Source organism: Pseudomassariella vexata, assembly GCF_002105095.1.
Source record: "Pseudomassariella vexata strain CBS 129021 chromosome Unknown BCR38scaffold_10, whole genome shotgun sequence".
NCBI lineage: Eukaryota > Fungi > Ascomycota > Sordariomycetes > Amphisphaeriales > Pseudomassariaceae > Pseudomassariella > Pseudomassariella vexata.
The window spans coordinates 2234665-2258841 of NW_024467965.1; the positions used below are offsets into that span (position 1 = coordinate 2234665).

The 24177-nt window shown below is 48.7% G+C and overlaps 2 protein-coding genes across 2 annotated transcripts; one reads left to right on the forward strand and one right to left on the reverse strand.

The window, feature by feature from the left end:
* Positions 1-3137: 3137 nt before the first annotated feature.
* BCR38DRAFT_495710 (uncharacterized protein) lies at positions 3138-4010 on the reverse strand (the record flags this gene model as incomplete). Its single annotated transcript, XM_040864744.1, has 2 exons — positions 3138-3534; positions 3592-4010. The coding sequence occupies 2 exons, from the start codon at positions 4008-4010 to the stop codon at positions 3138-3140; spliced, it is 816 nt and encodes a 271-aa protein (XP_040713883.1).
* A 305-nt stretch (positions 4011-4315) lies between these two features.
* Positions 4316-6113, forward strand: BCR38DRAFT_487551 (uncharacterized protein; the record flags this gene model as incomplete). Its single annotated transcript, XM_040864171.1, has 2 exons — positions 4316-4901; positions 4975-6113. 2 exons carry the CDS (start codon positions 4316-4318, stop codon positions 6111-6113), a joined length of 1725 nt encoding a protein of 574 aa, XP_040713884.1.
* Positions 6114-24177: the final 18064 nt, after the last annotated feature.

The following is a 24177-nucleotide window of genomic DNA, read 5'->3' on the forward strand; positions in this document are numbered from 1 at the left end:
TCTAGAAGGTAGAGGATCAAATGGTCTTGTTCTAGGATCATCTGAGACTCGTTCTATACGGAAGAAACAGCCTGGATCTCGAGCTTGGACATCTCTTTTAGAGTGTATCTCTGCGACTGGTACTGCACTACCCCCACTTGTGATATACAAGGGGAAGTCTGTCCAGCAGCAGTGGTTTCCTCTAGACTTGACTCCATACGAAGCCTGGAGGTTTACAGCAACAGAGAATAGGTGGACGTCAGACTCTACGGCTATTGAGTGGCTACCAAAGATGTTTATTCCTTTGACTCAACCAGAGGACCCTGAAGAGACTAGGTTACTTATCCTAGATGGGCATAGTAGCCACGAAACGACAGAGTTTATGTACCTCTGCTTCATAAACAAGATACACTTGCTTTTCTTACCGCTACACACATCCCACGTTCTCCAGCCTCTCGATCAGTCAGTCTTTGGACCCCTCAAGGCAGCCTATAAGAAAGAGCTTGGTTACCTTAACCAATGGGATACTACTACTGTCGTAGGGAAGAGAAACTTTCTGCTCTGCTATATAAAGGCACGTCTAGCAGCATTGACCGTCAAGAACATTATCAGTGGATGGAAATATACTGGTCTCTGGCCTTCGAGCATAGCTAGACCCCTTATGAGCCCCCTGCTCCTTGAGAATACGTCAGCACCAATCAAACAGCCTAGTCAGACTTGCAAAGGGCACTCTAGTAGTCAGGACTGGGCGTTAGAGACATCAGCAGTAGCCTGGTCAACGCCTAAGAGGAGAGATGAGCTCCAAGATCAACTCAGCTTATTCAGCAAGCTTGATAGTGATCCAAATACCCAGCGGCTACTCTTTCGGAAAGTTCAAAAGGGCTTTGATGAGAAGGACTACCAATTAGCTGTCGCACAGCGAAAGATTGAGGCAATAGAGGCAGAGCTTGAGGCTAGTAGGACTAGGAAGCGGAGGAAGGTGAAGATGAGCCCAAATTCGAAGTTTACTAATATCAAGGCTATTCGGAAGGCTCAAATCGAGGCTGGTGAAATTGAGGATAGTACAGATGAGTCTAGCAAGTCTGACAACCCTAGTGACGGTGAAAGCTGTATTGTATTCGCATTAGAATAAGTGTAAAAAAAGGTTGAAGTTAATGGTTATAATATACAGCATCATTTTTAGGGCGTCCCACATGTGGGGGTGTCCCGGATGTAGGTGTGGGACGTTACATCGAGATGTTTGAAGCGGTCTACTCTGAATTCGGTATCCACAGATCAAACACGACGAAAATTTCTCTCTGGATTCGATGGTGTGACTACGACACTCGTTTTATTATTCGAGCTTTCGAAAGGGAATATCCGACGTGGGATGAGTTAGTTATTGTTATGAAGGAACATTGAAATTACGCTGATTACACGCAACAGAGAGGACCGATCCCTCTGAAGTCTGACTCGCAAGACTTAGAATCGTCTACTACATCTAGTCTGAAATCCACAATTGATACCTCCGATGCATTTGCCTTTGATCAAGGCAAGACAGCTATCGAATATTCGGCTCTAATAGCCGATACGTCAGACTCTACACCAGCTGCGCTGCTTGGTGAAGAGACCACTTCGGATCAGGATCTTGCGCCAGATACAGACTACGAGAAAATCATGTTGACCGACGATTACTGCTTTGATCAAGTCGCCGATATAGCAGTCATACCTCAGAACGTTGATATCCTTGATGTTGTCCCTGAAGAATCTCGGCTACTGCCTCAGAATTCAGCTGCTCAGACCGATACTCAATTAACGAGCCCTGATCAGGATAAGACTGGAGCAGCCGAGATATCCAATTCGAGTCAAGTCGGACGAATACACACAGAATGTTCAAGCGACAATACATTCCTTAAAGACCGTTCGTTAATTCCCCGTCAGTTCGAGAAGAGAGGAGGAAAGAACATACAGCCAGTTTCTGATGTGCGACGAATGAATTTTACTTCACTAATCGTAATACGACACACCAGAGACTGTACTTGCTGTACAACAAGCTCTGTGCTCACAAGAGCTGGAGCACTTGTCTGTTTTTGGATCACGGTTAAGCTTTCTGTTTAGTCTTTTATAAGGGAAGCGTTTGCTGCATATTTTTGATTTCCCTGAGATTCCCCTGATTTTTTGATTTTTTTGCTGGTTAGTCTGTTGTAAGGGAAGAGTGTTATGTCTTGTTTTTTGGTGCGCAAATTGCGGCGTGAGCACTTTGCAATTTGCGAAGGGAAGAAGTAGGGCATATTCTTGCCTTGATCGGAGCAATAACATGCCAAGGGAAGTGATTCTGCTGCTCTAGCTGTGCTCTAAGTCGATCGAGTGAATCAGTGGAACAGATGATTACACTCGTCCACTTCTAGCCCAACCCTGATCTTTTCAGAAAAAAACAGCGCAGAGGACATTTTTACTGGCTGTCTTGCCCTGATCAGGACAAGACTATGCTAAGGGAAGTCGTTTGGTTGTTTCAATTGCTTTGTCTTATTGATGCGACTGAGAGGCGAAAACACTTACGCTCGCTAACCTCTACCTCAAGTTCTGTCTTTCAGAAAAGCAGACCGGAGAAACTTTTACCACATATTATTGCCTTGATCGGGGCAAGAACATTCGCAGAGAAGTGGTTTGATTACTCCTACTGCATTTTGAAATGATTTGACAAAATAACTAGTGGAAGAGATTTACCTTCACTTACACCCAACTGAACCACCACTTTTTCGAAAGAACACAATGTGGAGGAATGTTTCAGACACATTCTTGCCTTTATCAAGGCGAGAATAGATGGATGAAGATGTTTGTATTATGCTGGTTGTTTTCTAAGTTAAGTTGGTGAAAAGGTGGATAAGGCCGTTACCTTCGTTATTTTCAACAACCCCCTACAAATTCTTTTGAAAAAGCCGAAGCCTACGGGAAGTCTTGACACTCATTCTTGCCCTGATCGGACCAAGTCTATCCCAAGGGAACAGAGTTTGGCGCTCTCTACCTTAATTCAGGGAAAAGTTGGAAATGTCGCTCACCACTGCTTATATTTTTCTTCGGAAAACACAGCGCTTGGAAGAAGAAAAAAGCCATCAACGTGTTTTGGTTTGCTCTGATCAGACCTACGCACATCTTCTACTCGTCATGAACCACTCCTTTCACTCTCCACATCTATTGTCGCCGAATCTTCGACCATCGGCATATCGCTTCTGCTGAGCTTTCAAGGCGCTACGCAGACTACCTTCCAGACCCTTCGTCAGGGACTGGGAGCCACGACGCTCTCCTGGACCAATCTTCTGGTCGGGAATCTTGACCTGCTGATCAGGGTCATACGAAGCCTTCCAGTCAAATCCATAATCACCCTTGTTGATTGTGGCATAGCAACACGGCTTGTCTTGCTGCCAGAGACAATTGCCACAAGATCCTCCCTTGTAGCCAGGGATGGACTTGCAGCCAAAGAAAGGCCACATGAGGTGGATTCGATCGTCACCTCCCTCAAGCATCACGCTGGATCGCTGGTATTTGCCGACACAGCCCTCACAGGGATTCGTGTTGCTACAAGTTATCGTTAGACCTGATCAAAGCAAAAAGAAATGGAGCAGTGGAACGTACGGCAGGCGAAGAGGACGAGATACCATGAGTGACAAGTACTTGCCAAGAGGACCGCCATTCCAAGCCTCAGTGAAGACGGGGCCGAGGTCTTTGAGAAGAGCCATCTTGTTGACGTCCCAAAACTTCAAGAGGTCTTTGTCAGCCCGAAGCTTCAAGAAGAAGTCCCAGGCATGCTTCTCGCCATCGAAGGACCACTCCAGATAAAGTCCTTGCGCGGGAGACGACTTGTGGAGATCATGGATGCGGAGGAGTTTCAGGATTTCATAGTGGTTGGAGACGAAGAGCTCTGGTTCCATTGAGTCGACTGGCTTGCGTTCACTGTCACCGCGGACGACCCAGACGTACTGCTTGGGGATATGATCAAGCAGGAATCGATGGTGGCTGTCCACCGGGATAACAGCTGTCACTTTCTGATCCATGTTTGAATGGATTGAATTTAAATGATCTGGATGATGAGATATCAGTGAAGAAAAGAGTTGTTGCCTTGATTAAGGCAAGACGAATATGAGTGAAGTTGTGGAAGGAAGTGCAAAGTGGAGAAGTGATCCGGCTGTGCTTGCCTTCCTACTGAAAAGGACTGCACTTTTGGATAACTATCTGGAAAAATTTTCAGAAAACTTCTCGCTTGGTCACAGTACTTCAAGAACCGACTCACTTTTGTCCTGATCAAGTCAAAATTCACATTTATTCATTGTTTTCCTGTCAAAATTCTCACTTTATCAAGATGGCCGACCACACCACTCGTCGATCCAAGAGATTGGCAGAGAAGACTCCAAACAAGGAGGGCTTGAAGTCACCTCCAAAGCGCACTCAGACCAGTCAAGGCGTCAAAAAGCTGTCCCAAAAGCATAATGGTTCCCCTCCCCCTCCCTCGTCAAGGCAACAATCGGTTTCTGGACTGTCGTTTGTATCAACTGGATCAAGTCTGGGCGACTTCATCAGCCCTGATACGTTCACTGCCAGACAGAGGGCAGGATCTCGAGACTCTCTTGGTCTGCTTACACGCAGGCAAGGCATGTTCGGCCGGAACTCAGAAGACAGAGCATTCCTCGCGGCCAGAGCTCAAGACGTCCCTAGCCAGGATCCTAGGCGCAGAGACGTGTCCATGAATCCCATATTTGAGGGACAGTCTGTCGATGATGCCGAGAAGAAGTTGGTGTCCATTCAGAAGGCCAAAGATGCCTATATCCGTCGTCCTGATTTGGACCCTGACCGGCCTCTGCCCTCCATCGAATCTCAACAGTCTCGTCCTGATCAGACCGTCAGAAACCCTATCGCCACTTTTCCTCCTGTACCATCCCCACAAGACCGTATGGTCAAATCTCCTCCTTGAAACCACTCGCCAGAACTTCAGTACAAGTATCATCAGACGACGACCTGTAGGATCGTGGCCTGAGGGCTATTGTCACGCGTCAGGCAGTCTGAGAGATGACCGCCAAGCTGTGGACAGAGACTTCCCTGGCCTGCTATCACCCATTGAGCACGTACCTCATGGGTGGTACTGGTCTACGTTGGCCTTGAACATGTGGAACCTTGACAAACTCATTGAGAATATCGAATGGAATGTTGATTCCACACTCCTCGCATCAATGGCTTGGATTTTGAAGGATCTGAAGGAGCACACCTATATTGTGCCCGTTGGCCTGCAGGTGACTGAGACTGGTCACATGTTCTCTTCCTTGACCAACCGCCATATCCAAGCAACCTGCCGCCGTCGCCGCTTCATCATTTCCGTTATCAACAAGGACGAGAACCATTGGATCTTGGTCATATATGACCAAAAGTACGGGATGTCCTATTGGTTCGATTCACTCGGTGGTACCCAGCAGCAAGACAGTGCAGCTAGAACCATCCTGAGGAAGTTGTATGAGCCTTGGTTGGCTAGATGCGGAATTGCTGTCCCCGATCAAGGACAATTCCAGCAGGAGATTGTCACAAGCATCCGTCAATCGGATACCCAGCACTGTGGGTATTGGGTGTTGGAAAATTTGCGTCTGTTCTTCTGCCTGGACTGGTCTCGTGCCAGACCGCCTGTCATCGTGGGATGGAGCAGTCACTTCGAGCACTTCAACCACGAGAGAGCTCAGGATGCAGAAAGATTCTTCATGAGACAACTGCAACTAATGGCTCGACGTATACTGCGTCAGTCTGACGACCGCCCGATGCTGCGTGTGGAGCATCTGAATGACCATCCTCATGAGGATAGTCCTGATCAGGACAACTCTCTCTGCCACCAGCGAAGTCTCAGCAGCCAGATGGAGGACCTGAGCCTGACGGTTGCATTTGATCACAGTGGCTCCCCGGAGCACAATCTTTCACCACCACATACCGCCGACTTCCAAGGATGGGGCCCTAAGGCCAGAGAGATGGCAAAGGACAAGGACAAGACGAAGTCCGGCAAGTCTTGGACTGAACTGGAGGAAATTTATAGGAGGAAAAAGTTGTCGAGGGTAGAGGTATACAAGGCAGAGAGGGAATGGGGACGAAAGTTCCGGAAGACATTCATGGAGCCCCCAATGTAGCTGATTGTGAGTATTTTGATATGATCAAGGCAAGGCCTCTGTGTTTTTGCTTTCTATTCCTTCCGTTGTTTTTGTGTTTTGTGTGTACGTGAATTGCTACGTGTGACTTTCGCAATTCACGAAGGGAAGTATGACATGGGGTTAGGGTTTTTGGGTGCTCGTTTTCGTTTTTTTTGGGATATTCAGACGAGTTATGTAAGCACGTTCTTGACAGGTATTTAAGACCTTATGTACATAGTCACTCTCTTGAGAAGAAGATAGGAATTCAAGCGGCCTTTTCCACAGTAATCTGAACCAATTTCTCTTTACTTGGACAGGCATTCAATGTCTGACGTACCTGTTGAGGTACTTTCTGTTCCCCTATAGATCTGATTGTGCCTGTTGAGGCCATTGTTCCCATCTTTCACCTGTTGAGGTTCATTTTCTTCCCTAGCCTGCTGAGGCTCTAGTTGTTCGTACCTGTTGAGGTACTTGTTGTTCTGATCAGAACTAGAAGAGCTCTTGATCTTGTTATTTCTTTCCACCTCCCGGATAGTACGGTCTTGTTGAGGATCTTGCTGTCGGTTGCCATCATCTTACACCTTAAACCTGCAGGTGGTTTCACTGCCCGTCGTCAATATAATAACGGTAACAGGCTAATGTATAGAGTCTAGAATATAAATTAGCAAGAACCGGCAGGGCCAGCTAAGAGCCTGATGGGGATACAGAACGAGTGCCTCCGGGTAGTCTGTGGCGCCCACAAAGCGACGCCGCTTCGCCACCTGGAAGCAGAAGCAGCAATCCCGCCACTAGACCTCTATCTTAGTGCCCGGGCTGCTAAGTTTGAAGAACGGCTACGGCTTAGCGGGAAGAGAAATCTGCTTCGCAGCGCGAGCGCTAAACCGTCACATATACTCCGGCAGGATAGGCCGGCGAAGAGGAAGCAGGCGTCGCAGCTACTCCGACCGGCAGGGTACACTATGGAGAAGGAGGCCCGGGGCTCCGAGTGGATGAGTGAGGAAAAGGAGGTCCCGGCTGCCCTCCTCGGCCACTGGAGGAAGAGATGGCTCACCGGAGCAGAGCATCACGATCGCCAGCGACGCGCCATCGCTGAGGAACCGGAGGGCCCTTCGATGCAGATACCGAAAGGGGGCAAGTATTTCGGCCTGAACCGACTGGAGGCGTCTACGCTGTGCCAGATCAGGACGGAAAAAATAGGACTAGCAGGCTTCTTATTCAAGACAGGGGCTTTTGGCGTGTACTCGCCGCTATGCCGCTGTGGCGACGCCCCTGAGACGGCAGAGCACGTAATCCTCTTTTGCGGGCTGTTGGAAGGACCGAGGGAACGATTACGGGCCGCTATCGCACCACGGCCACTATACTCTCGCAGAGACCTCGCAACGGCAACAGGAGAACCAGTAGTTAGTGGGACTATTGTAAGGTGGCTGCTAGGGACGGGTCGGACAGCTTCAAGGCCCAGATACCATCGATCTTCTCAGGGGGGACTTTGTTGGTAGGTTGAGAACCAACGTAGTATGGTAGTGAACGCAACGCAGTCGCCAATAGGGCGAACCGACGACGCAGCGTATGTATTTAGTCCAGCCATTAGGGCACGGTTTGACATACGGGAGTACTAGCAGAGGTACCGGGGGCTTCGAGCCTACGGCGTATTTAATAATAATAATAATAATAATATTTACGGCTGAATACCGTCTTAAGCTGTGGTTGTCGCTTAACGAAGTTGGAGGCTGTGAAGGTCAACCCTCGCAGACTCACTACAACCAGGTGACTTGCAGCTGGAACACCTGCCATGGCAGTGTCAGATGGGAAGCCAATCATAACCCTTGTAGGAGCCCCGCCAAGCGTGGATGACTTAGTCGCGCTCCCTCGAACCTAAGTTGTGATCTTCTTTCCTTCGCTCCTTAGAGTAGAATCTTCGTCGATAGCACCTAATCGAGGTCTCTACCAATGCGATGCAACCCAGGTCGTGACAGAGGCCCAGTTCTTGCCGACGCGTAACGCGTCGCGGTCGCGTAGCAGTTGGTTTACCATATCTTCAACAGAACTTAGCCGGGGAGGAAATGCTTGCGAATCTAGCTCAATTATCCTTTGAATAATCGTATTTTCTTCTAGCTTTGTTAAATTCCGACCGTTAGCTTCGATATTACGACGTGATTGACGTTTTTGAAGACGCGCCTAGAGAGTAGTATTGGAGACTTTGTAGATTGTTGCAGCACGTCGGATACTAAGTGTTAAGTCATTTCTGATAGCCTGAGTTGCAAGGAGTAATTGAGATTCTTTTTGAGCAGAATCCATCGAGAATTAGTTGCGTGGTAAAGTTAGGAAGTTTAGTTCTATTTTTTGCTATGGGCGTGATGTCAGACCTTATAACTACCCAAAATACCTCATTCTACAACGAGTGGGTCCCTCGTCTTTTGACGGTCAATTTGGTCCCATATTTATGAGCCCGGAATAACCGCACCGGCTCTATCTTGACCATCATCTACGGATTCAGCAATTCTGACGCCGCTGCCAGTACTACAGCAGTCAGCCTTTTGAAGCCATCGACAATTATGGCCTTCCAAACCCCCGAAACCACCGTTACGCGCGAAGCGGTGTTTCTGAAGTCCAAGAAGGACTGGCATCTATGGATTCCAATAACCGAAGTCAAGGCTGGCCGCCAGCTATGGGAAATAATCAACCCATCCAACCCTACGGACATGCCAGAGAAGCCAATCTATCCACATCCGAATACTGTCAACAAGGACGCTACAGCTCTCTCTGACCTCACAGACCTCGAGCGCACTCTGTGGAAGCAGTGCCTATCCAGATATAACGAGGAAATAGCTGAATTCAAAGCCCTTGAAGAGAAAGCCGATAAATTCACCGCCTGGCTGTTCAAAACCATCAGCCCTGAGCGGTACTCTATCTTCCGCGCTGACTGACAAGATGAAGGCCATCCAAGGCTACTTCAAGCCAGGATCTCAAGCCTACAAGATGGACATGGAAGCCGCTTACTTGAGGGCCTGTAGGCCAGCCCAGAAGCAGAATGCAGCCAAATGGGCTGATGCCTGGTGGACGGCCTACATCAACGCCTCCGAGGCAGGCTGCGAGATAATCTAAGGCCAGCATCCTAAATACAGCTTCGTCAGAGGAATAAAACCAGCCGCACCAGAGTTCAGCTCTATGTGGGAGTATCAGCTGATTACCAGAGAAGAGGACGTACCTACGGTAGACACGATTTACGAATCCCTCCAACGACACTTGGACCTCAACAGAGATGATACGAGCAGCGTATCCAGGGCCACTTTTGATGCTACATTTAGGGACGAAGCGGCGCCAGAGGAACTCCAACAGAGAGGAAGTGTGGATTCGAAACCCAAATGCCTCTGCGGAAAGAAACACTCGTGGCAGAATTGCTATTATCTTATCCCAATAAACCGGCTAACTGGACCGCTAGGAAAAGCGTCCAGAAGATTGTGGATGCCAAATACGCCAAGTTGCCACAGAATCTCAAGGCCAAAGTGGATGCTATTCGCGACGGGACCTTCGGTCAAGATAGACCTAACCACCAGAGGCTAGCGTTAGCTGGCGCCTCGACGGTCTACAACCCAGCCGCTCTCAACAATACGTTGACCGCCGGCTGTATCTCGGCGGATACGAACTATCCGTTGAAGAATTCGGTCATTTACGACACTGGAGCTAACGTCCATGTAGTCAATAATGACGCAAATCTCACAAATCGGCGGCCGGCTACAGAGTCTGACGTACTACTGGCCGGTGGGACGAAGTTGGATATCGCGCTCTGGGGAGATGCCAGAATTCGAATCCATGGCCCAGATGGCCACAGAGACTTCATACTCTACAACGCCGCGTATGTACCATCTATGCACTCCAATCTGGCCTCAGCCAGTCTATTCAAGAAGGCAGGTGTGTACTATGACATGGAGGGCTCCAGACTGTACTATGGGCCCCAGAAAGAAACGTTAGCCTACCTCTCAGAGCACGAGGGACAGCCAGTACTCGATTTCCGACCTATACAGGATTCGGCCAGTGTGGCCAAGTCTACGGTCAGATCTACGGCCAATTCTACGGCCAATTCTACGGCCAATAAAGCCAAGAGCACGCGCCAACAAGTGGACGGTTCAGCAGTAACCCCACAGGCCGTAGCCAACCTCGTGGAAGTAACCCACTCCATCACGAGCATCTCAGACCAATCTGACGACTCAGACAACGTGGTACAAGAATCCGCTAATTCGGACGAACTCGACGAGGAAATCTTCACATCCGAAGACGAAGGTCCAGAACCACAGCGATCGAGCCTGGGGGGCCCGGCTGTAGGTGGATCCAATACCCCCGGAATACTCCACCCTCTTCCTATACGAGGACACTCGACCACGATCGACGAAGAAGTGCGCCAGAGAGGCCGCAAAGACGATAATCTACACGGTAATGACTCCCGGAAAGTCCACAAGGAACTCGCAGGCGATGCCACCACCTGGCATCGTCGCCTTGGCCACCTAAACGCTAGAGCCCTCGAGAAAGCGGTATCAGCGACTACTGGGGCCAAGATTACCGCACCACAGTCAATCCAGTGTAAGTATTGTTCCCTAGCCAAGGGAAGGAAGGTCGTCTCTCGAAGGCCACGATCCAAGAGACATGGACCATTCGAGCACATAGCAGTGGACCTCTTCGAGTACCTCCCTGCCTATGACCAGCGTACTAGAGCCCTGATCGGGACATGTACGCTCTTCGGAGTGAAATTCGCATACACCTTCCGTCGTAAAAAAGAGGCTATGAACGCTCTGATCAGCCTGATAGGATTCATTGAGACACAACTAGAGGTCAGGGTCAAGGTTATCACATCAGACAACGAGGCCGCCTTTGGGAATAGCCTGAAAGAGCTTGCATTACGCAAGGGCATTATCTGGGAACACACGCCGCCGTACACCAAGGAACCCAATGGGGCTGCAGAAAGAGCTGGAGGCGTACTGAACGCAAGGGCTAGAGCTATGATCATAGGCGCCGGCCTACCAGCCAGTCTACACCCAGAGGCCGTAGAGACAGCTGCGTACTTGTTCAATCGCTCCCCATCAAAAGCTCTAGGATGGAGGACCCCTCTGGAAGCGACGAATCGCTGGCTGGCACAGAGGAAAGGCCGTCAAAAAGAAGACTACAGGCCAGAAATCAGCCACCTGAGGGCATTCGGATGTCTCTGCTACTCCCTTACAAAGCAGTACGCCAAGGGTCCAATCGGCTCGATAAGATGGCTCCACGGACACAAGTAGGCTACCTTGTGGGCTACGCCGCGTCCAACATCTACAAGGTGTGGGTACCCCACCTAGGCAAGGTCATAATGACCAGAGACGTCAAATTCGACGAGGATGTCTTTTACAAGCCACAGGATGCACTAGTACCGATCACACAGGTGGAGTCCATAGGCCAGGCCATTCAAGGACTCCAGATTCCTGAGCCCGTGACCGGCTTCGCTGAGGCGGTGAGAGAAAGGCCTGAAGGAGAGGATGAAGTTATCCTGGACGAAATCATCGTGGCCACAACTCCAGAGGCCGAAAGTCCACCTCAGCCGGCATCCCCAATATCCAGTCTCTCTAGCAAGGAGGACCAATGGGCCCCAATTACACCACAACAGACCCCTCAACCGCTAATCACTCAAGATGTATGGGACATATATAGGTTACGGGAGAAACAACAGAATGCCTTCTGAAGCCTTGAGAACTCTTTTTCGTATAGGACTGACACCCAGGGGTGCAGCCCTAAGGGGGTGTGTCGGACCTTCAAGGCTACTCCGTCAAGACTGCTAAGTCAAAGGAGAAAAGTAAAGCCGCAAACCATACAAGGTATGGATCAATATGACTTCTACCCATTGAACCACACAAGTCCTGGCTGTGGGGCAGGCATCAGTCATTTCTACCTATATAAGGCCCCTATGGCCGCCCTTCACTTCTCTCAGGACTCTCCAGAGATCATGACACTTTCAATACAAGACCATTTGCCCACAATCCAATAGTTATGAGCCCGGGTTTGCGTCTTAAGACTGCAAGATTTTCTCGGGTATTATCAATCCTCCAATTCCGCATAAGATCATCGGCAATGGTTCGAGACGTAGCCAAACCGCGTCAAAAAATAAGAGTTTTATTACAGAATTCGTACTCAAGGTAGAGGGGCGGACAATAAATAGATGTTCAAGACCCTGCAGACACCGTAGATGAAAAGATGTACGACGGCCAACGAAGCCAACCAACGACATAAGCCAGATGCTACTACAACTTGACAATATCTCTCCAAGCTGAGGGGGTGTGTCGGACCTTATAAGTACCAAAAATACCTCATTCTACAACGAGTGGGTCCCTCGTCTTTTGACGGTCAATTTGGTCCAGTACGTGACCCGTTCGGTTGGGTGACCCGTTCGCTTGTGGACTACGTTATATTACAACTTTAGTACATATTTCCGATTTGTAGTTAATTCGCAAAGTCAACAAGTACCGGAGAAAAATGACAAATAGCAGTGGGTTAACCGCCGTTTTTAGGCTGAACGAGTACACTAGGGGCCCTTGAACTAAAGACGAGTACAATGATCGATAAGCTGTTTCAAGGTTCTAGGCCCAAGCTTTTCAGACAGTTGAGACTTCTTAAGTCCAGGGTTATCCATAATGATGAGACCCTAGCCCCTGGCATTCTATTTAGCTACCATGCAACGAGTCAGATCTAGCATGAATGAGCAGCAAGCTAGAATGATTTTGGGAGGATGTCAGTGAACTCTTCGGTCTGGCAAATCTGGCATAGTCTACTCAACCGTGGCATTTCATATCGTCCGCTTGAATACTGTTTCATTCCCAACTCTCTACATGCCGTCCTCTTCGTTGCTACCATGTTAAACGGGCCCGATCTTGGCGGAACACTGCTCGGTGCAGCGGTGGCTATGATGGTGTCAACGACCATTATTCTTGGCGTCTGGATAGCATCTTGCCCGCGATATTCTGCACCTATGTGCTGGAAGTCAGCTCTGGAGAACTGTATGGATACTCATCAATCGGATACGTATCTGGATGTTTGTTGTTAACCCCCATCAGCATTGCTTCTCTTCAGCTGGTTGTGTGCACTAGGCTTCTCTGCACTGGTTATTATGGGTGAGATCTGTAACTCCCTGAATGAATATATCTGTGCGAGAGTGCTGCTGACGACCATGTTGACATGAACAGCAACAAGACTCGGACTGGGAAAACACTGGGATCACTTTGATACCACGAATATGACCTTCTTTATGAAGGCACGTTGAACAAGATTCTAATACTCGCAGTCGTCTTCAGACCGCTAACTGGATGCTGCGGCGTGCAGCTCATAACCGGCAGCTCAGTGGCCTACACGCTTGGCACAGTATGCATGAAGTGCCTAATCTGCCTCAAACAGTACAGTTCGTTCCAGGATACAAGACCACACATAGCATTTCTCAACAAGTGCTTCCTTATGTTTTCGTCAGTCTACTGCGTCACCAAAGTTCTCGTCATCTCCATGCGCTGTGTCCCTAAAGCCGGACCATCGCGAACCGATGGACAAGAAGTATGCTTCAGCTCTCGGCCTATGATGTGGGTTTGGGTAAGTCTACCTCTTAATCAAACGCAGACGATGTTGCTAAATTGATGTTGCTAGTTTTGTTGTAGTATCACGATAGACCTCCCTATATTCGGGCAAATTATAGCAGCTTTATGGCATGTCAATGATGAAGCTAACGAGCGGGCTAATCATATAATCACACTGGTATTCGGTATACTGCTGTACGTTTATTAGCACTATTGAACTAATTTATTTCTTAACTTCTAACGATCATTAGGATGTTTGTTATATCACCTATTCGGCAATCAGCAATATCCAGAATAAGCTCCGACTTAACTTGTAGGCTCCCTACCTTGCAATTTGATGCCCTATTCCAGCTTTGTTCTCCATTCCAGTGTATTTTCCAACATTAACCGGTATGCAAGATGATATCAGCGAGCCTATTTTCTGGTCATGTCTAGAGATCAACCTCCTGTTTCTGTGTACATGCCTCGTTCCGTTCCGAGTCAACATATGGCTGCAAAGGACGCTTCACATGTTGAAAACTTCGCAGGGAAGAATCTCAAATCGCAGGACCACCGAGATGAGAATTGAAGAGAACGCCATGTTCGCAGTACCTTCTACGAGGCAACTAGCCACGAATGAAGACCGGGACGCTTGGCTTATGGCTTGTAGCCATATTCCAGATGACTTGGGAACAATATGCTTTATCGAAGCAACCAGAGATATCCCTGAAGTATCAAATGGAATATTAGTTACCAGAGAGCTTATAATACAACGTTCTTAATAGCACTATGACGATTACGTAAAAAAGTTGCTTTCTCATTAGATATGTCTGTGTCGATCATGCAGACGTAAGTGACGCCTATTGACTCGCTAAGAGGGAATTAGAAGCTACTGTGGATCGTGTAGTGTAACAATAAGTGAGGTGTGAGTAGAGGCCAGGCACAATCGTCAATTCCTAACGCCAGTATCAATTAGGTACAAAGAAGGAAACTTGCCCCTCTGCTGCGAGTGCATATGGGATGTGAATTGTTGTATTGGGAAAGGATGGCCAGGTCAGCTATTCTGGCCTGGCAGAGCTCTTTCATAGCTCTTATCTTATCTATCTTATCTATCGCTATAGGGTAACCCCCATGGGGTCACGTATCACCCTCCAAGAGTCCTTGGTGCTTCGAGCACTATTTGAGTGTCCTAGAAGGTTTTGTTGAAACGCCATCGGATCGTCATGATCTCGCCCGCTTCTCCACGCGGGCCCGATCGCGACCTTCTAGCCAATTCGAATTCTAGCTTGTGACACGGATTTAGAGTACTAGACTAGTTATATAAATTTATATACGATCCGGTTACTATTAAGTAGTTAGGCTATAGTAGCTAGGAGTCTACGGACAATCTATATCGACGATAGGCTAAGCAGATTACTAGATAGATAGGTATTAGTATCTCGTTTAACGGAGACTCTAATTAGGTATAAAACTCTCGAATCCCGATCCTAAAGTTATTTCTGTCAGAGAACAGAATGCCATAGGCACTGGTGGGACACCGGTAGGGCTCTGGTGTAGGGACGTGCGACTCATGACACGATATGGAAGTCTTGTGTTACGAACCGTTGGCCCTAGACCAACATTACAGGCCCGTTGGCAGGCCAGGTGGATACAAGCATTAATTGATTGATTGATTGAAATTTAACGTCTCATCACGTGAGACGTGCCGGGCGCAGTGCCGGCATGGTCTATGCTAGTCGAATCTATGTTACAGGGGACTGTCTTCATCTAACATTCCTGTTCAGTGCGATGGGCAGATCTCAGTAAAGAAATTGGTCTCCTCCGCCCATTGGCAAAACAAACGAGCTCCCTTGGCCGTGCCTAGGAGGGAATCTATACTATTCTTGGCCATATGCGCTTTTAGATGACCGGGCGTGGCCTTGCGGCCGCGCTTGCAAAAGTAGAAGTGGACTGGTGTCTTTGTCTTTCCACACCCGCAGTTGAGCAGTGCGTCGCGATGCTGGAGTCTCTCGTGGTAGGTCACGAAATCCCCGTGGTGCGACCTCGCTGCGAGTAATCTGCCTAGGTGTTGCCGGGGCAGGCTCTCCTTCACTGATCCCCACTTGGATATGTTCTGTGCCAACATATCCACCCTTGTAAGTCACGTGACCCGGTCGGTTCTTTCCTTTCTCCGATGCGGGGTCCCGTGATCCTAATGCTTGTATCTACCGATCCTGCAACGGGAAGCGGCACTACCGCCAGCAGAAATCGCACTCGACGCAAAACTCTATGCGGCTTCTGTTAGATTACACAAACTGGATAGCCGCCATCCCTTACGCAGGAGGCTCAGACATCCTACGGGCCCCGATTCGAGGTTAAGGCGTATGGCGAGCCTAACCCCAGATACTGCAGAATATATAGATCCTCTGCAAATACCGCCCTGGGAGCAGGCTGGCGAATGGTCCATCACCCTCGCCAAGATCGGTTATATCCCAGGACAGTCAAAGGAGGAGGCTGCCCGCTCGTTTCTACAAAGGATAAACGAGTTTTCAAAGCGCGATATAATAATCTATACAGACGGCTCGCTGGCTACCCATAGCGACAGGACCTTAGCTGGAGCAGGCTGGGCTGGTTATCAGGCCGGTAAAAGACTACTCTGCGGGTCCGAACTACTGGGCTCTCAGATAGAGGTATACGATGCGGAAGCCCACGCAGCACTACGGGGGCTTCAGGAGGCTGTAAAGCTTCCGTCCAACAGCATGGCAGATAACGTCCACATCTGCCTCGATAATCTCGCGGTTGCGGGTAGGCTCATCTGTCCAAGTCCCGGAAGCAGTCAAGCAAAGTTCACCGCCTTCCAAGAGCTGTCCAAAACCTGGTCACAGAGAGAGCGAAAACCCTGGACATCCCCGGGACAAGTGTATATCTGGTGGTGCCCAGGACACGTAGGCATCCCCGGAAACGAAGAAGCAGATATCCAGGCCAAAGCGGCCTGTGAGCAACCACCCAAGACACAACACCCGGCCTCATTCGCACATATATAAAGAGAATCGCGAGATCCTACACTTGGAAGAGTTTCAACGATCGATGGGCCACTGCCTGCCCTCAACAGTATCGAGATCTAGGGATCGCTATCCACCCGCGACCCCCCGAACTTGGCCTGCCCCGGCAACACCTAGGCAGATTACTCGCAGCGAGGTCGCACCACGGGGATTTCGTGACCTACCACGAGAGACTCCAGCATCGCGACGCACTGCTCAACTGCGGGTGTGGAAAGACAAAGACACCAGTCCACTTTTACTTTTGCAAGCGCGGCCGCAAGGCCACGCCCGGTCATCTAAAAGCGCATATGGCCAAGAATAGTATAGATTCCCTCCTAGGCACGGCCAAGGGAGCTCGTTTGTTTTGCCAATGGGCGGAGGAGACCAATTTCTTTACTGAGATCTGCCCATCGCACTGAACAGGAATGTTAGATGAAGACAGTCCCCTGTAACATAGATTCGACTAGCATTGACCATGCCGGCACTGCGCCCGGCACGTCTCACGTGATGAGACGTTAAATTTCAATCAATCAATCAATTAGTGAAGGAGAGATGGGTATATAAGGGACAGTGATGCGAGTGCATATGGGGTGTGAATTGTTGTATTGGGAAAGGATCGCCAGGTCAGCTATTCTGGCCTGGCAGAGCTCTTTTATAGCTCTTATCTATCTTATCTCTAGCTATAGGGCAACCCCCCATGGGGTCATGTATCAGACAGGACTCCCAGGCATTTCATAGATAGACAGTCTCTACTTCAGTGATTGATCTAAGCATCAATCTAACCCATTGGTGAGGCAAACCGCCTTGACGACTCTATTCCCAGTTACCCTACTTGAATACTTCAGTTACCCAGAGCCCTATACTCCATACGTCAGACCCCGATATTATTGCTAAAGGACTCCGCAGCAGGACTTACTTACTAGCACAAACCCTTACAGACTCTTTAGTGGTTTACGCAGTTAGACTATTAGAGGTTTCGTTACATTTTGATCACTCTTGCTTAAGTCAGTCATCCTACGGACGCTTTAGCAATATCACTCTCGATACCATGGCACCTCAGACCCCAACCGGAAGCACTGTGGGAAGTACTACCCCCGCGATCAACCCTGCCCAGATGCAGGCTATGATCAGCCAACTCCAGACGCGGATCCAATAGCTAGAGGCCCAGCCCAGCGGCCACGCTACTAACATCACTCGATACCAACCTCCAACCCCCAAGGCCTAAGATGGTGTGAATGGCAACGTTCAAGGTTTCCTGACTCAGGTCAAAGCTTACCTTCGACACCACGAAGCCTCCATGGATTCCGAAGCCCAGAAAGTACTCTGCGCGGCAGGCTTTCTGACCGGATCAGCACTTACTTGGTTCGAACCTACGATGAGAGACTACTTGGATCACGACAACCACACGGAGCGAGATCAGGACACGCGAATGATCTTCGGCGACTATGAGGAATTCGAACGACGACTTCGAGCTATGTTTGGCAACCCTGACGAGAATAGGACCGCTGAGAGACAGCTCCTAAGTCTTCGACAAACCACGTCAGCAGCCCACTACGCTCTTGCCTTCCGACAGGTATCATCACATCTGGACTGGGACGAAGACGCCCTGAAGGCGCAATTCTACCAAGGACTCAAGGAAGAAGTCAAAGACGAGGTCACACGCATGGATCGACCAGACGATTTCACAGACTATGTGGAAATGGTCGTACGAATCGACAATCGATTGTACGAGAGACGTATGGAACGGAAAGGTCAACCTGCGAGGCAGGCACGACCCAACATGGGCCGAAAAGTGCAGCGAATTGACAACCGTGGAAGCTACAACCGTTATTCTACTTCTACCGGCGCTCACTCAGGACCTATGGACATCGATGCCACTAGACACGACAAAAGCAAGCCTAGAGGAAAAGGCTGCTTCAACTGTGGCAAAGAAGGACACTTCGCACGGGAATGTAGGCAGAAGAAACAATGGCGACCGGTACCCGAGGGAAAGCGCCATCTCAACCTAGCAGCCCGCGACGAAGGATGCGTGTGCGACACGCCAATGGTGTGCCCAGTACACACAGCCGATGACGAAGATATCGATGAGGAGGATACCAGTCCCCTTGAGGAAAATCACCCTAAACTACACTGGACAGCGTGCTACGACGACAGCTGCCCGGTCCACCTCAGCGACAAGGAAGGCGCGCAATGGTACCCCCGACGACCCGGAACTACCGGGACCCTCGCTATGACCAGACACAGCGGAGGAGTCACTAGGGAACAGGAGCAAGGATTAATTGAGGAATCGGAACGACAGATCGAACCATCGACGCAGCTTCCGACAGACCTCGAGACTAGTGAGGATGACTCCTTTGAGAAGGAAGTCCTAGAAGGATGGAAAAGTCGCGAAAACCCAGAACTCTCGGAAGACAGCTCAACCGAAGAAGAAACCATCGAAAAAGAGAAAACGCATAAACCCCCCCGCCAACCCCCCCCCAGCCCAGGCCGAATACAATTTTACGACGACGATCAGCTCGACAGGTACCTACGAGAGAAACAGGACCTAGAGGTCGAAGGCTGGATCGCTATCCCTGGAAGAAATACAAAAGACGAAAACACTATCCAACAAGCAATGAAGAGGCAACCCGGCGATAATATGACAAAATTCGGAGACGACGATAAAATTCACCCTACGACAATAGACCATAAGCAGCTCGCATGGATCTCATGTGTATACCCCCGGTGCGGATTACACCTCCCTGCTAAAACGACAAACAACTGGTTCCCTAGGCGTGTGAAGGACCAAGCTATTCCACACCCCTACGAAGCATCTGAGATTCAGCATACTCGTATCACGCTGCGCAGCGAAAGGGAATTCGCAATTCTACGACACGACCCCCGATACCCCCAACGATGTGTGACTAATGAGGTCACCTGGGAAGAATGCCACCTCGACCTATGCCTCGTACACTATGAAAGGAAGGCACAGGCATGGCGAGAGAGCCAGCCAAACCAAGGACGAATCGTCAAATTCGTCGCACCTATATCGTCAGACGAAGAAGCAAGACCTATAGCGACTAGGCATCACAAGAAGGAATCACGCAACCTGTCACGAAAAAGAAAAGCGAAAGAACGAGGAGAGAACTCCCGAAAGCACGCAAAAAACTAGTGCGACCGTATGGTCAGGGACCACGCACGATCGACACCACCAGGTCCCTAGCTGTCACGACACGTGAAGATAGCAACGCCCACTTGATACTGGAAGTACAAGTGATGGGCAGAAAGATCAAGGCGCTCTTAGACAGCGGCGCGCAAGGAAACTACATATCACCACGAATCGTCAACCGGTATAAGATACCATGGACAGGAAAAGACGCCCCATACCGACTAAGGACCGTGGATGGAGACTTAGTAACGTACGGCGGAGGAATCGTTGATCGAGAAACTGCAGAACTCTCCCTCGACATACAAAACCGAAGAGGACGTCTCACGCTCGACATTACGGACATCACAGATCATGAGATGATCTTGGGGATACCCTGGCTGCGGGTGAGCAATCCCATAGTCAACTGGAGAACAGGCCAACTTTAGTGGGATCGACCAGGAAGGAACTTAGCCTCTGTGGTACCTAAGAAACATGTCACAAGCAAGATTCGGAAGACACTGGCAGGAACTCGACGCGACGAGTCTCAGGAGTCTAAGCCGATGCAAGAAGATACAGGACCACTACACTCAGCACGACAGCACGGCGACCTAACTGACAACCAACGGACAGAGGAAGTCAGGTTAGAAGGGATTGAGCATCCAATACGACAACACGATACAAAGGAGATATACCTTACGATACACGAAAACATCCCGATCGAATACAGAGGATACAAGACGCTATTCAGTGGTACACTTAACTTCGGATTACCAGAACATGGGCCATGGGACCATGAAATACCACTCAAACCAGGAGAACGACCAAAGTTCCACAAGATATACGGACTTAACGAAAAACAACTACAGGCACTTCGGAAGTACCTGGACGAACAATTAGCGAAAGGCTATATACGACCCTCGACATCTCCAGCAGGATACCCTATCCTGTTCGTACCAAAGAAAAACGGAGAACTACGACTCTGTGTGGACTACAGACAACTAAACGACATCACGATTAAGAATAGATACCCCCTACCCTTGATCAAGGAACTACGCGACAGACTCCACGGAGCCTTGTGGTTCACTATTTTAGATATAAAGGATGGCTATAATCTGATTCGAATCAAGAAAGGCGAAGAATGGAAGACCGCCTTCAGGACCAGATACGGACACTTCGAATACCTAGTAATGCCCTTTGGCCTTACGAACGCACCCGCTAGCATTCAAGCTATGATCAACCACGTTTTACGAGAACACCTCGACCACTTCGTTGTGGTATACCTGGACGACATCCTTATCTACTCAAGGACCCTCGAAGAACACCGCCAGCACATCCACCAAGTTCTACAGAAACTACAGCAAGCAAAGCTAGTAGTGAACTCTGAGAAAAGCAAGTTACACCAGAAAGAAGTCGACTTTGTAGGATATACGATATCCCCAGGGCAAATTCGAATGCAAGCCTCCAAGATGTCAGCAGTTAAAGAATGGCCAATACCAACCTGTATTAAGGAAGTCAGAGGATTCCTCGGCTTTGCGAATTTTTATCGCATGTTCCTTAAAGGTTACAGTAACGACACCCGACCTTTAACGGACCTGACTCGGAAGGACAAACCATTCCAATAGACGCCCAGAGAGCAAGAAGCTTTTGATAAAATCAAGCAATGGATTATACAAGAACCGGTACTAGCTATGGCAGACCCCGACAAGCAATTCGAAATCGAAACAGACGCCTCAGACTACGCTATCGGCGGACAGTTAGGACAACGAGATAAGAACGGCAAGCGACACCCTGTAGCATTCTTCTTGAAGAAACTCCACGGACCGGAACTCAACTATCAAATCCACGACAAAGAATTAATGGCTATTATTGAAGCATTCAAAGAATGGAAACACTACCTTAGTGGTACGACTTATCAAGTACAAGTCTACACCGACCACAAAAACCTTATGGCATTTACGACTACGAAAGATTTGAATAAACAACAAATCAGATGGGCAGAATTCTTGACGGAATTCAACTTCGAAATCACCTACTGCGAAGGCAACGAAAACGGAAGAGCAGACGCTCTCAGCCGAAGACCCGACCACGAACAGGAAATTCCGAAGAATACATAGGCTATTCTACGAGTTAACGACGAAGGAAATCTCGAACCTTCAAGACAGCTCAATGCAACATTTTCCTTACAACCACTACAGCAATGGAAAACCCGGATACAAGAAACACAGCCAGAAAATCAAGAGTACAACGGAAGAATCGAAGTACCAGAAAAATACGAAAAGATCTAGTCAAGGACTACCACGAACACCCAACACACGGCCACCAAGGAACGTATAAAACTACAAAACGAATTCAGGAAACCTACGATTTCCCAGGACTACGACAGCTAGTCGCAGAAACTATCAAGGAATGCAATCTATGTCACAAGAGCAAAGCCTCTCGACATAAACCATACGGACAACTACAACCTATCACACCACCGGACAGAGCATGGAAATCAATAGCTATGGACTTCATCGTCAAGCTACCCAAATCCAAGGAGCCTTTAACTAGGACTACCTATGACAGCATCCTCGTAATCACCGAACGATTTACGAAATACGCCTACTTCCTACCCTACAAGGAAGCTAGCACAGCAGAAGACCTAGCCTACACATTCCTACGAGTTATCACCAGCCAGCACGGATTGCCAGAAACAATCGTATCTGATCGAGACAAGCTCTTCACATCCAAGTTTTGGATGTCCTTGATGAAGCAGCTCGGCACGAAACATAAGCTATCGACAGCTTATCATCCCCAGACGGATGGACAAACCGAACGAATGAACCAGACTCTCGAATAATACCTATGGTGTTACGTCAACTATGAGCAGAATAACTGGGTACAGCTACTACCAGTAGCACAGTTCGCCTACAACAGCTCACACACCGAAGCAATCAACACGACACCATTCTACCCAAACTATGGATTCAACTCAAATATACTCAGAGAAGGCTTAGAACAAGGAACCGCACCACGAGCTATTACACAGGTCGACAAGCTAAAAGGACTACAAGAAAGCCTCAGACAAGATTTAGTAATCATTCAAGACAGAATGAAGCACTACTACGACAAGAAAAGGATTGGAGGACCAATCTTACGGAGGGGAGACAAGGTCTACCTCATACGACGAAACATTAAAACAAAACGACCAAGCGAAAAACTCGATTTCAAGAAAATTGGACCATTCGAAATCGACGAAGCAATTTCAGAAACCAACTATCGACTATCATTATCAGACACTATGAAGATACATCCAGTATTTCATATTTCCTTACTCGAACCAGCCCCAAAGAACGCCCCGCTCAAGACACAGCTCGAAGCACAGACCGACCAACACGAATACGAAGTCGAACAAATTCTGGATATACGAAGTCAGAACGGACAAACAGAATACCTAGTCAAATGGAAGGACTACCCACCCGCCGACAACTCTTGGGAACCTACCCAGCACTTGGCGCATTGCCAGAAGAAGCTTGCGCAGTACCGACAACAGCATCCGGAGGAACTAGAGGCCCCACGGTACCAAACTCGGGCCCTAACCCAAAAGAAGACCAATCCGCATTGTCCGGAACACCCATAAACTTAAGATCAGAAACCACCCAGTCCTCGTGAGCGGTAAGGGCAGGAAGAACACTTACAGGAGAAAGTTTCACACGACTAGGATCTTTGAGGACAAAGATTATGAAGGAGGGAAATAATGTTACGAATCTACGATTCTAACCAACGTAACAGGCCCGATGGCAGGCCCAGTGGATACAGGACAAAGAAAGAGGGAAAAGTCACACAGGAGTAGCTAGCTGCAGGAGGAGCCAGCTAGTGCAAGGATCACAAGCCACGTGACTTACAAGGGTGGATCATTTGGATATGAAATGATCCAACATATCCAATTAGGACCAATAGTATCCATGAAGGATCTAATGGCCCCATTTATCAGTGAAGGAGGGAATGGATATATAAGGGACAGGACTCCCAGACATTTTATAGATAGACAGTCTCTACTTCAGTGATCAATCTAAGCATCAATCTAACCCATTGGTGAGGCAAACTGCCTTGACGACTCTATTCCCAGTTACCCCAAAGCACTATACTCCATACGTCAGACCCCGATATTATTGCTTGAGGACTCCGCAGCAGGACTTACTTACTAGCATAAACCCTTACAGACTCTTTAGTGGTTTACGCAGCTAGACTATTAGAGGTTTCGTTACATGGGCCTCTAACTTCGTTAAGCGACAACCACAGCTCAAGACGGTATTTAGCCATAAATACGACTATTCTCGGGCCTTATTCGAAGATCCAGAGCTTATTCAAGGCTGGTTTGA